Source organism: Talpa europaea (assembly GCF_964194135.1).
Source record: "Talpa europaea genome assembly, chromosome: 13".
NCBI classification, from domain to species: Eukaryota; Metazoa; Chordata; class Mammalia; order Eulipotyphla; family Talpidae; genus Talpa; species Talpa europaea.
The window spans coordinates 14,764,939-14,778,689 of NC_140080.1; the positions used below are offsets into that span (position 1 = coordinate 14,764,939).

At 45.6% G+C, this 13,751-nt stretch overlaps 1 protein-coding gene across 3 annotated transcripts in view; it reads right to left on the reverse strand.

Moving 5' to 3' along the window:
- The window catches only part of SEMA6A (semaphorin 6A), a gene marked incomplete at its 3' end in the record, with an annotated part of 62,210 nt that overhangs the window by 31,586 nt on the left and 16,873 nt on the right, over window positions 1-13,751 (reverse strand). For all 3 annotated transcript variants that reach the window (XM_084252403.1, XM_084252402.1, XM_084252401.1), the window contains exons 7-14: window positions 11,340-11,459; window positions 10,565-10,653; window positions 9,512-9,729; window positions 5,409-5,540; window positions 3,064-3,219; window positions 1,503-1,679; window positions 712-852; window positions 547-627 (exon numbers count right to left, since the gene is read on the reverse strand). In XM_084252403.1, the coding sequence (XP_084108529.1) occupies window positions 547-627; window positions 712-852; window positions 1,503-1,679; window positions 3,064-3,219; window positions 5,409-5,540; window positions 9,512-9,729; window positions 10,565-10,653; window positions 11,340-11,459 (1,114 nt within the window). The remainder of the gene's footprint in view (window positions 1-546; window positions 628-711; window positions 853-1,502; window positions 1,680-3,063; window positions 3,220-5,408; window positions 5,541-9,511; window positions 9,730-10,564; window positions 10,654-11,339; window positions 11,460-13,751) is intronic.

Genomic DNA, 13,751 nt, shown 5'->3' on the forward strand with positions numbered 1-13,751 from the left:
GGACTGGCTGCATCTAGTTGAGCTGCAGGAGAACTGCCAAGAATTGATCGGCTCCCTAATGATTAATAGGGCCAACTGCTCATCAGTGCAGGAAAAAGGTTTATTGGTTGTATACACCATGCTTGCCGTACAAATGCATCACTTAACAAATGCGCTGCAATTTCTTCTCAGCCTTGCATGGCCAAACCACGTCCCTAATCGAATTGACAGCCTCTTGCTCCTTCTCTCTGCTGTGCTCGCACCGTGACGTTCAGGCGAGCACCTTTTTGTCCCTCTCCCCAGGGAATACTTAGAAGCCCACTCTTTCCTTTCTCGGTGATTTTAATCAGTCTGAGGATGGATGATTAGGCAGTTGGAAATGTGCCACATGCGATGTTGGGGTGCTCTATGAAATGGGAGAAGGAAGGATAGTGTCTGGCAGCTGCACTGGAGAGGTTTGTGAGCAGGAGGCCTAGTGGTGTGTGTGAGCCCAGCTAACTGCATGTTTTGAATGCAAGGCAGCCAAAGGCCACTGACCAGCCCACTTCAGTTCTTCGGACTCCTTACCTGCTGTTGGGTGACAGATGGGCACAGGCACCTGCTTCCTTGACCCACCCGCAGTACGGGTCTCTGGAGGCAATACAGGTTCTGCAGGAAGAAGAGGCCATGAGCGACCTAGGACTTCTGTCTAAGCACCGTGGGCTTTCTAAACGCGAAGGAGGCAAAACATACTTTTTACATGTCCCATGTCGTTCACACCGGCCAAGGGGAACCTTTATCACACAGGTAGAGAACGCCACGTACAGAGAGCTGCTCGCTTTGTCCAGCTGCATGCCCATAATCCTCTTGTCTTCTACTCCATCATAGCTGCACCTGATTTTATAAGGTGGGATGATATCATTAATAGACTCTCTTGGGTCAGTTCCTTTTACCTGCCACCACTCTTGTACCCCACCTCCCGGCCCGATGATCCCCGCATCTGATCTCATCGGAGGTGAAACAGATCCTCGAACACAGAACCTCTGAGTGTCTATATAAACACATCATGGGCAAGAAGATGACCCTTTTATTATGTACTAAAAGCTTTTTACACGTAATACAAAAAGTCACTTAAAAATGCACACAGCCGGGGGCCTCCCCGGTGGCGTAGGGGTTGAGCGCTGGGTTGTGAAGCTGCCCGCTGCCTCTGCAGCGCCAGTTCGATCCCTGGCTGCTCCCCAGCCCCCAGAGGAGGGTCCCACATGGCGCGCAGACCTCTCCTGCCACCCGCTGCTCCCCTCAGCAGTGTACTTCCGTCCTTTTGTCTGCTCTGCTCCCCGCTCTGGCTCTGGTGAATTCTCTCACCCTCCCGCGCTTCTGACTGTACCCAGTGCTTGTATAAATAAATAAATAAATAAATAAATCTTTAAAAAAAAAAAAAAAAAAAAAGGGCACAGCCGGAGTCTGCTGTGATTTTTCTCTCCATGAAAACGGGCCATAGTCGCGTAACAAATGACTAAGAAGGAACCAAACATTCTACTCACTTTTCGGGGTTGTAAACGCTTATCTCCTCCAGGAAAAGGCTGTCATTTAGAAAACCACTGTTTCCTATCCTGGCCAAGAACTTCAAGATGATTCCCTTCTCGGAGCCCAGGAAAACCACCGTGTGATTGAGGTACGGCCCCGCAGCGGGGTCCACCGCGATCTTGGTCAGGCGGTATCTGAAATGACAGGAGTCACTTTTTCAAAATGTCTTTGTGGCTCTGTCATTAAAGTGTCCCCTTCTCCACTTCAAACAACTGTGACAGCGCTTTCTAGCAATAACCTCAAGAAAAATATATGCATATAAATAATACTCTCAAGCTGTTCTGGCCCTTTATTTCCATATGCAGAGCATTAGCCTGGCTCCGAGGGGAGGAAGGAGGTATGTGTGTGCGGAGGCCAAGTTCCATAATAAATAGATGTGCACAACCATCTGAAACCACTCAGCAATGATCCCTTCCATGAGCAGCAAGGAAAAGCTGATGTCTCCACTGAGGAGAGAAAGAAAGAATACGTGAACCCAGTTAACACTGAACAGAAAGGCTATGGCTACCATTTCCCCAGCCTTCCTTGGAGCTGCGAAGCTTTGTCAGAAGAGTGTCGGGTTGGAAAGCTTTCTGACTACATGGAAGCGGGCCAAGAGGGTTATGCAGGCTGGGGAGGTGGAGTACTGATAAAAATAACGGCGTGTGCAGACAAGCACCCCTTGCATCCCCGAGTGAAGGCCATTCGTCCTGCCAAACGCCTCTGCTAAGACCTGCAGGAATCTCCCCTGAAATCCCTCAGCTGTGCAATACTCCCGAGATTCCTATTTGTCTTCAGCACCAGCAGGAACCAGGTGATGTCGACCCTCCTGCAAGTTATATGCCACGCTTTCCACCTAATGCCACAGGCCATTATGGTATTTTTATACCTTTCAATAAAGTCACAGAATAAAAATGGTGCTAAGGTCAATTAGCCTTTTGCTTGATGGCCGTTCAACTGGATGATACTGGGGAAAGCTGCTGTATGGTGTGGAAATTGGCTTGACACAGAGCAGGAGGTGCCTGAAATGCCTTCACAGCTCTAAACAGCTCTCCCTCGCTGTTGGCCACCTCTCCACATCACCAGTGATAACGCATGAACCCCCCCGGCCAGCACCCTGCCCTGGTGCAGTGCTCCGTCTGACAGCTCACACCCAGGGATAAGGCTTGGCTGGAATCTGAGCACATTTTGTGACCATGCCCCACCCAACAGGTACCCTCATCCACTGACTGCATCTTCCTCACTGCTCATTGACCTCTGCATAGACCGGGGAGGAGCCGCCTGGAAATACATATTTGTGCTTGCTCTAATTGTTGGCCTGAGTCCAACTAGCCTGAAACTATCAGACCTCTTCTTGCTGGGAGCCTGGGAATGGGGTTGAGGGCCTGCACCCAACCCACTGGCATTTTGTAGCTGAATTGACACCTAGCATAACAGAGGATGTTTGTGGCACTTCAAAGCACAACCCACTGATGGCTTCTCTGAGCATGAGAGGGCCTCAGGGAAATCCATTTAGGACCTGGTTTGCTTCACACTCACCTGACCATCGTCCGCAGGAACCATGGCTTGTTGATGATGGAAGGCACAGCCTCATCCATGAGCGGGTGTGTCTTGATGAAGTTCAGGGTGTCATCGGGAAACTCATTGGAGGTGGCATATTTTTCTAAGGAGGATGAGCCAGCGCAGCAACCTGGCCTGAAACAGAAGCAAAGGATGGTAGGGCGGGGGCTTATTTCATGACTTATGGCAAAGTCTTTGAATGAACTGCCCCTGGCATGAAGGAGGATGCACCCTGGGCTGAGAAGAGGAAGGTGAACAGTGCAGAATGCTGGCAAATAAAATGGGCTAAGGTTTCCTCCGGCACGCCGCCTTCTTCCACAGAGGAACCTCAGCCAGGGCAGGTCAGCCACAGCTGGGGGTGGCATGGCTTCCCCGCAGAAGCATGAACAGACCCCAGGAAGTAGCCATGGAGGTTGGCCACCAGTGAGGAGGGTGTGTGTGGTTCGTGTGCTTCAGGATTAGCTCTACCTGTCCCCAAACCCTGCTGGAAGTCCCCGGCATGTGCTTTATGACAGGGGAGAACTAAGCTAACATTGTCCCAAATGTCGATGAGACACAGGCATTGAAAAAGCAGCAGCCAGCATCCCTACAGTGCAGCTTAACACGAGCCCTCTCTAGTCAGCTGAAGGTCAGAGGACATTTGGGTTTGTTTTTTAAATGGTTTTTTTTTTTTTTTTTTTTTTGGTTTCTGTTTGATCTGGGGATGATATGAGAAGATAACTAAACTGAAGTTTCTCTCCTGAAAGGTCAGTTCTTTATTATTAAGCAATGACAGTAAAAATCCACTTCTTTAAGAAATTCGTGGCTTTCTGGTCTCAAGGGACAGCCTGTCAAAGTGAGAACAGGGAGACCCCAAAGCCAATGCTGCTGTGGGCATGTGCTATGCCCGCTCAGGCGGGCATGTCTGAGACCCCTGCAGAAGCCCTTTCCTGGCACTAACCCACTCAGCTCTATGCAGGCAGCCTCACATCTGGAAGAGGGGTGAAGGAGCAGGTGGAAGGATGAGGAAATGCACATCATTTCCTCACCAGCAGGAAATCATTTCATATGTGTCCCGGTGATGTCGAGGGCCACCATGTTTATATGCCAAGGACAGCCTGTTACATAAGTTCTCCCTAAAACCTGAGCCCTCAAGCTTAGCTCTTTTTCCCGCTGGCCCGGAAGGAAGCTAATCATCTCAGCAGGCGCTCAGCGATCCGAGGTTGCGAGGGAGTGCTTTTTTATACTTCGTCTGCTCTCTCTACAAGAAACAGAGCATGCACTTGGTTCTGGGGGGGAAGAAGGATGAGCCTTTCTCTCCTGGGTCCACATGATCTAAGCGAGGACAGTTACCTGAACTGGGGCTAGGTATTGTGTGTGCGCCTGTGTGCATGCATGAGTGTGTGTGTGTGTGTGTGCATGTGTGTGTGTAGGGGGTGAGGGTTGGAGGTTGGAGGAGAAGGAGTTGGAAACCAAAACAAGTAATAAGACATTGTGCTTTCTTCCAGAGGTGCACAAATTCACTGGGGAAGCTGGGCACACAGGGATGCTTCTGTACAACTGAGCCTGCCATGTGTCTTGAGGGATGCTGTGTACCTCACGGAGGTGACAGGCACAGGGTCCAGGGTGACTTTAATTCTACCTCAGCAAGAAAGAATGAATTAGCTGGTTCTTTGTGATGATTTGAAGACAAGTACCTAGGACCAGTGGTCTCTGAGCAATAGGTTCCCCATGAAAGCAATTCTGGGGTACTTTTTGGGAAGGGGAGACTCTGCATTGCATCTGGACCCTAAAAAGACAGATTCTGGCAGATCAGAGCTATCCTAGTATCACTGCATCTGTTGGTGTCTTCCTGCTCTTGGCCTGGAGTTCTGGGCTCAGCTCTGATCCAACCTGGTCTCAAAATCCAGCGAACGCCATTCATAGTCTACATTTTATTAGGCTTTAAAAAGACAGGTCTCCGCAGACTGAAGAGAAGCAGGAAGGCACAGTGGAAACCACATCTCCAGTTGCATGCGTGAGCATAGTACACTTCACACCACTGTGGGCCTCAGTTCCCTGAACTGTGCACCATCAGGGCGGGAGGTCAGATGGCTCCTTTCATCCTTAGATTTATGTTGCATTAACCACAGATATAGATGTTAAGCATAAGACTAGGGAATCGCCGTTTTGACCATAAATATAAGTAATTCTGGGTTTTGGTTAAGGCGATGAAGTCAGATGGCCTCGCAGGCCTCTCGGTGCTGGCTTGTCGCTGCGGGAAAGCACTGAAGGCAAGGGTGTGAGCCCCGAGGACACTCACCATCAGGGGAGTAGCAAAGGGCCATTCCTGTGTCTGCACCTACCTGGGCTTAGGCACACGTTCATCAGGGACTGGCGTCCAGGTGGAATCTGGAGACTTCTGTTCCTTGAATCTCCCGGTGAAAACGGTGGCGATGTCATGCATGTCGTAGGCACAGACCGCAGAGCCAGGGATGCTACAATGGCACATTTCACACAAGTTGTCATTCATGCAACTGTCAAGCCCGCTGTTTGGAAAACATAACCCAAAGGACCTTTCCCTATTCTGCACCGCTGAAATTGCAAGTTCATACCCTGAATACCATAAATGTGGGATCTTTCTGTGAATCAGATTTGCATTCATGGCCTTAAATAAAGGGCTAGTTGCAGCAAACTCTTGGAGAGGAAGTGAGGTCTCCGTGACTTATTTCTGGAACTGCTTTTATTTATAAAGGCTGAAGAATGGCTGAATGAGTGATCGAGAAGTTTCCTGAATTTCCTGATATCTTCCACCACTAGCCCAAGGATAAAATCTTTGGAAAACATTCTACACTGCTAATACTGGTGAAAATATGAAATTAAAGTGCCCCCACTGGCCACATTCTGCTTCTTTGAATTGGTTTCCTCAAGTGAGACTCCCAGGAGTGAGAATATGTACGTGGGGAGCCCCTGTACATTTTATGTTTGAACATTTTGATTTTTATTTCCTACTTATTTGCATATGGCTAAACAATGTAAATCTCCAAAGCACCAGTAGTTCAGAAATAAAGTGCTCTATTAAATGCTAAATAATAATAATGAGGGTAATCTCTACCCATAATTACATCCTTGCCTAGCCCTCCTGGAAGGACTTGGGGAGTTGGTTGCCTTTGGTTTTTTTTTTTTCCCTTCAGTTGTGAGAAGCATTGAATTATTCATTCATCTGGGTGCACTGTTTGAATCCATGTTTGTTTTTGACTATGATCATTCCTTGATTTTGATCGAATAAATTGCAGGCACCAGCTGGCCAAGAGTTTTAATCAGCCTTTGAGGTGGTGGACCTTTGCACAGAAGGAGCATTTAGGGTAAGACTGGGGGTTTGGTCACGTGGGAATACCATGCAGGGCAGAGAAACTGACTGAGACCTGATGTAAATGTACAAAGGCTATGCCAGTCACTAAATAATGATTAGGAGAATTTTACATCATTTTTAATTTCTTAATATAATTATTGCATATTACCAATAAGATAAATAGACTAGAAAGTTAAATTTTTAAAAAAAAAAATTTCTTTTTTTTTTTTAAGATTTATTTATTTATGCATATAAGAGTTGGGGTACAGACCAGAGGTATGGGGGGGTAAGAGGATTCACCAGAGACAGAGTGGGGAACAGAACAGGCAGATTGAATACACTGCTGAGGGGAGCAGCGGGCGAGACAGGAGAGGTCTGCCATGCCATGTGGGTAGCTCCCTGGCCATCTGGGGATCAATCTTGTGCTGCAGAGGCTGTGGACAGCTTCATAGATTGCGTCTTAACCCCTTGCGCCACCAGAGAGGCCCAAAAGTTAATTTAAAGCAAGGTGGCAGGATGAATTTTAAGCTATGTCATATATATTTCACAGATTTGCGTCTATAAGACAGTGATGCACCATTTGTTTTGGGAATTTCAGAACCCTAGCATTATATATTTAATTTGGGGAGACTCTTTTCACACCTCCTTTTCCTAAAAGTAATAGGTATACATATTTATATATAAAGAAAAATAAGATAATGTTGGTTGAAGTATTTTATGAGGCACCTCGTAATACCTAAAGACACCCTTGAGTTTTATAACCTTCCCACGGGCTAGAATCACTTGTGAAATCCTTTCTTCTTCCCTCCCTTCTTTACCACCTCTTCTTCCCTTTCATCTTCCCACCTGTTCATTCAGCATATAGTTGTGGAATCTGTAATCTCTAGGAGAAAACATTCAATAACAAGAGTCCTGCTCTTAGTTAACTCAGGTTCAGTGTGGAGACAAATAACATCACCAATAACAACAGCCATGCTGATAACAACAACAACTACTGCTACCACTAATAATAATCCAGAACAATCTGTAAGAGCAGTATGCCCAAGGTTCCATGGGCAGGAACTCCAGCTGAGACTTGGAGCAGCCCCAGAGGTCCAGGGGCGAACAGACATGGGCTGTACAGCTGTACACGAGGGAGCATGGCATGTTCAAGAAGCACACCTAGCTCCAGTGAGCCGGGGGAGCATGAGGAGACTGGCCCAATCATGAGGGGTGCATGCCCTGCCTAGGAACTTGTGCTTTGCCCCCAAAGAGAAACATGTAAAATATCTGCAGCAGTTGGGTATGACCTGGTTAGTTCGCATGAGGGACTATGATTTACAGATGAAAATGGGCACATATATATTTAATCTTTTATGTTACTGAACAAAAACCTAGATACAGATGTTTGCTAGGGCCCTTTTAAGAAAAAACTTTAAAGAAGTAACTATAGTACAAAGAAACCCACTCCTGTATTGCAATCGCAAAGTAACGCATCCTCTCCAAAACAAAGAAATTGGAAATTCCACCAGCCCCTGTATTTCCATGTATGGACATAGTGTTCTTTCTTCAACAATCCTACATAGATTGGTCCTGAAGTATGAATAGGCAGGACCTGACTTTTTATATCTTTCCTATTCTCAAGTCTAAAAATCCCTGCATGTGGGTAAAGCTTACTTAAATCTAACTTCATACTTCTTGCTGTAGTACGAGCTCATATTTTCATATATTTTCAGTAGGGAACTCTTGACTACTGCCCTCCATATAACTGAGGAATGTAATTTAATTTTTTCAGCTTGCACTGTTCTGGGCTTTCCCCAATTCTCAAGCATTTTTTTTTTTTTTGAGATATCACCTTCCAAGCTCATCATCTATATGCCTGCCATGTAGACTCGTCAAGTTCTTACAAGTCTTTGTGAAACACATTGTCTAAAGCGAAGCAGTGGAGGCATACAGGAGGTAGTGTAGAACATTCCAAGTTCTACATAGAAATGAGACTAGAGTATATGCACTTGTCCACAGTTATGGCAAGGAGTCTTCTAAGGTCTGGGAGAGAGAACCAGGATACTCGTGTGGAGCTTCCATTCTTTAATTTCCACGCTGTTCCACCACTCCAGGACCAACTATTAGTGTGTTAATTCCTTAATGTCTTAGCTTAAGTAAATGCACAAAGTGCACTGAACAGTGATACTCAGCATTACATAGTACAGCATTTGATGCCTTAGAATCCTTACTAGAGCCTGCAGAATTAGAGTGATGCTGTGGTTGGGATTTGGGTCCTCCGATAAGAGTGGTAACCAGGGTCCCTTAAGTGGGGTATAAGTGGGACTTATCCGAGTCCCAGATGTCACTCTGTTGCATTTTAGGACGTTTCCTTTTTTTTCAAGATTTATTTATTTATACAAGCACTGGGTACAGTCAGAAGCGCGGGAGGGTAAGAGAATTCACCAGAGCCAGAGCGGGGAACAGAGCAGGCAGACTGATGAAATACACTGCTGAGGGGAGCAGCGGGCGGCAGGAGAGGTCTGCACGCCATGTGGGACCCTCGCCCGGCGGCCAGGAATGGACAGGCACTGTAGAGGCTGTGGGCAGCCTCGCAACCAACCCAGCACTCAACCGCTGCACCACCGGGGAGGCCCAAGTTTCCAGTTTTTTAATGTCAAAAGTTAACTGATCCCAACATAGAAATATGAAAAGTCAAATGGAAGATGAGCTGACCTAGAAGAGAATAGGGATCATTCTTGAGTTGCAAGGCTGCCTTTTTCATCTATTGACTGCCTGGACCAGGTGGTTCAGCTGTGCTCAGTTTCCTCTAGTGTAAAGAGAAGGCCACAGTATTTTGTTTCCAGAACTACTGGAGAGATTTAGAAACAACACATGAATAGTGTTTATATGCCAGGAATATAAATAGAGGATATTGTCATCATTTTTCAAATTACTTTCCTTAATATTCTAATCTAATAGTACTTATAAATGACTGTTAATTTGTTGATGAAAACAGTGTTAAGTGCTTCTTAGCTACAATGAGCAAGCAGCAATTTTTCTGTCAGTTGAGAATTTTGTGTGTGAGAAGGGAACCCCTGGGGAAAAGAATGCCGAGAAAAGCCGATTAGGTCAACAAGGCCAGGCCATGGTTACCTGTTATAAGGTGTGGAAAAGGTTGCCAGGACAACATCACGGCCATTAATACGAATCACATCGGTCACGGCCTGCAGGATGTTGAAGTAGAAATGCGAGTCTCCCGGCACGGAGCAGTTGAGGCGCGCCTTGAGGAAGGATGTCCACTGCTTCTCCAGGACTCTCTGAGACCCGCCCATGTCGTTCTTACAAACCTGAGCCACTCTCGGGAAAACTACCTGCAGAGGAGCAACACCCAGGGAAAAGGAAATGCATTTGGTTTTCCAGGACCTCTTAGCAGAATTCGCCTTTCTTTGAAAATAGAACCAGAACAACAAGGTGCTTAATTTAATCCCGTGTTTCTAAAATCAGTAGCAAAAAAGAAGGTGGGGGGGGGGGGAGAGGAACTCAGCCTTGCAACAGCATGTTTTAAAAGATAAGGCTGTGGCATTTAATCCAGAGCTATAAATCCTTCAGGGGATCCGCTCCCAGCCACATCAACTCATTTCCATACAGACTGCTTAGCTTTTTATTTCCTCAAACAAAAGCACACTTTGTATGCGCCTCGCTGCCATCCTCGAGAACTGCCTCCGGCCCCGAATCTCATATTCTGAATTCTTCTAACTGTGTGAGCCACCCCGGCACTGAGTCTGTGCCCTCAACTTTGTGACCTTGATGCACTCACTGGTGAAAATAACGAAATGGACTAAATCCACTAAGTGTTCGATGGCTTCTTGGAATAAAGAGAAAAATTAAGAATCTCTGTTTGCTCAGAGATACAGGGTATTTATTACCTCTCGGGTGGGGGACCAAATTAAAAAGAGAAAAAAGACTCTTGAAGGTATCTGGGAACCATACCTCAAGAGAACACAAAACTCGCTATGAAATCAACCACACATCTGTCAGTTAAATTCTCAATAGAAATGCTTAAGAGGGAGCTAAGAAGAATGCATACAGGATTCTGAGGGCCACCAACACGTGGTTGAATTTTCTCACAGTCATGACCTTGATCTGGTACCCATTTCAAGACCATGCACAGTAACTGGAGGCAAAAGCGAGCCTGGCCCCTCTTACCTTCCCCATGGTGTTGTACTCCACTGCTATTTCCCTGAAGAAGAAGTAGATGTAGTTTCCATAGTCCACTGCTTGTACAAAATACGGTTCTGTGGACAAACGGGTGCTTTAATTGGAGACATGTCACACAGAGTTAAAGGAACTTCAATCAATTGCGACCCAAGACATGTTATTAATTAAAAATGTAGGGCCATTAGACATTTGCTTAACACCAGCCATTTCTAATGACTTCACACAGGCAAGTACTGGTGATTTCAGAGAGCATTCAAGCCTACAAATTATATCTTTCAGAAGCAGTTGCAATTAACAATGAAGAATAAATGAGCTTTGCATATCTCTGTAATTTTATTTTCCACAACGGAATGCACATATTACAGAAAGGATTTTGTACACATCTCCTCGTCTACCCTGACTCATAGAAGGTCGTGAATAGCTTTTTTTTTTTTTTCCCTTGCTATTCCCCACCACCTCCACTCCCCCGATGGCTTCCATGAATGAAATGTTCAATTCTCTTTATGTGGGATTCTGAAGCCAGAGTTTAAGGCAGAGAAAGATGAATATAATGTTTCCTGTTGTACTGGCAGTGGTGATCGTTTTGTTAATACTGCAGAAACTCACAGGAAGTTGAAAAGGGAGGTAAATAAATCAGTGGAGGCAAAAGATGCAATTTCCACCTTCCTGCTTGCCAGAGGCCATTACTAAAAAATTCACCTGCAGTCCGGTCCACCTAAATCTCCCCACTTCCCCTCTTTCTCTCTTTTAATTGGTTGTTCACCTTTCAACCATTTTGAATCGTGCTTGACGGTCCGTAGGGTTGGGCTGTCTCCAAGACTCCGGTAAATGACTGCATCGATAGCAAGGAAGTCAGTCACTGTGGCCGAGTAGAGTTTTCCATCTTAGAAGTAAAAAGAAAAGGGGTGAATGGGGAGGGAGCAAGACGGTGGGTGTGAGGGAATAATAAAGACATCCCCCAGATTGCTTTCCTGCGTCAGGCAAATGAGATAGGACAATTGGGGAAAATCCAAGAGTCACTGGGAAAATACTTGGCCCACATTTCTAACCATTTTAAATTGGGATCATGAGAGATGAAACATTTTTCATTTTTAAATTGCATGGCAATTTCTAAGCAGCAGCAGCAGCTCGGGGAACAAGGTAAATGAAAAATGGTGTGTGCGTCACTTGATTAGATGGACCTTGACTGAGAGCTCAAGGCCAACGTCCCTTGGACACTGCTACTGCCCACCACACCATGGTAAAGTGGATTAGGTGGGAGCCCAGGGAGAGATGGCAGCTGATTGTATCACCAGAGATTTTAAATAGAAGCAGAAAGAATGGAGTCTTCAGCCAGAGCAAGGTGAGCGGAGGGGTAGGGAGAGGGGATCATTAGCAAAAAAAGAGCAGGTGAAATTGCTACTGATACCCAAGAATCAGTCACTCATGAGAGCCACCAAGCCATGCCAATCTAGCTTGAATCAGACACATTTGCTCCAGTGTTTCCAAAGTCATGAACTGAAAGCATTCTGATAAACGAGATGCCGAGACAGAGAAATAAGGGGAAGGAGAATGCTGAGTGGAAACTGGGTGTGCTTTAGGGGAGATATGCTTGAGGGGACAGTAATATCCCCTTGGGACAGCCAAGGCAAAAGAGAGCAAAGGGAATTAAGGATTCAAGGGTCCTTTCCTGCAGTAGCAAATTTCTGTGCACAAAAAAAAAAAAATGTTCTAGAATAGTGAAATCTATGTAGATGACACCAAAACAAGAATTATGTTCAAAGTAAAAAATGACTTCCTTAGGTCATTTTTATTTATTTTTTTAACTTTTTTTTGAAGATTGATTTATACAAGCACTGGGTACAGTCAGAAGTGCGGGAGGGTGAAAGGATTCACCAGAGCCAGAGCAGGGAGCAGAATAGGCAGACTGATGAAATACACTATTGAGGGGAGCAGCAGGTGCGGCAGGAGAGGTCTGTCGCGCCATGTGGGATCCTTACTGGTGGCCGGGGATCGAACCAGCGCTACAGAGGCTGCGGGCAGCTTCGCAGCTCAGCGCTAATACTGCGCCACCAGGGGAGGCCTCTTAGGTCATTTTTAATGGTTGCACAGCTTCATTATTTGTGTGTCAAAATGACATATATACCATTTAAGCTCTTCCCCTTGTGTGTGGCGTAAGCATGTTGTTGTTGTTTTTCAAGGAGCTTGTCCAGATATACGTAAGCAAAGTTCTTGATGTCTACTTCTGTTATTAGGGTCACTGGAATTTACTCAGGCTCAAGTTAGAACTGGTTGATAACTGCATTATTAACAGCCATATATTAGTAAGTGTTGATTGTGTTGATTAGATGGAAACTGCAGGCAGTAAACCTTTCTGTGTGTGTGTGAGTGTGTTTTTGTGTTCCCACTTACTCCTCTGCAGTATTTTTTGTTTTATATCCAGCATTTGTTACCTCACCAGAACTTCTATTTGTAAAATAGAGCACCATTTTGCCACTTTTGCTAATGATGACAACTATTCAGTTGCAGCAAGTATCTTCTATAAATAAGGACTGAGCTTTTATGAGATTTCAACCATGCCAAAGAAAAACTACTGAAATATACCATGGGCGGGGAGGGGCAGGCACAGCATTGTCTCTGGCTTGTTCTGTATAGCTTCTGGAAGGCTGGTGTCCTTAGGAAATACTTCTCCCTGTTCTACCTCAGGCTACAAGTCCTCTTTTGAGTTTGCAGTTCAATTTAAATTCTCCACTGCAGCCCGCATCCTCCAGGGTACCAACTAATGCAGGTTCAAGTGTCAGAACAGTGCAATGGTGGAAGTTATGCACTTGAGAATATATTCAAGTACTCTTCCTACTGGCCTAGCTCCTGCCCTTGCTGACAAAGAGGTTTACGAGACTATTTCTTACAATGCTGCTTCCCAGTAATTCTGTGCTCTCAATTCCAGGGAGGACCCAAGCAGCCTTTTCCTTTTAACTGGCTACAAGCCATGTCGACAATCTGTGGCCACAGATTCAGGTTCACAGATGGATGACACATGTTGAGTGCAAAGCAGTTTGAGGAGCTAATCTTGTTTCATCATCAAAGCCCTAGAGTTCCTCATCCAGCGAGGATGTACCAGTTTTTAGCTGTTGTGATGGAATTTTAGCTAACTGCTTTATTATATGCTATAGCAATCACTATTATACCAGCACTT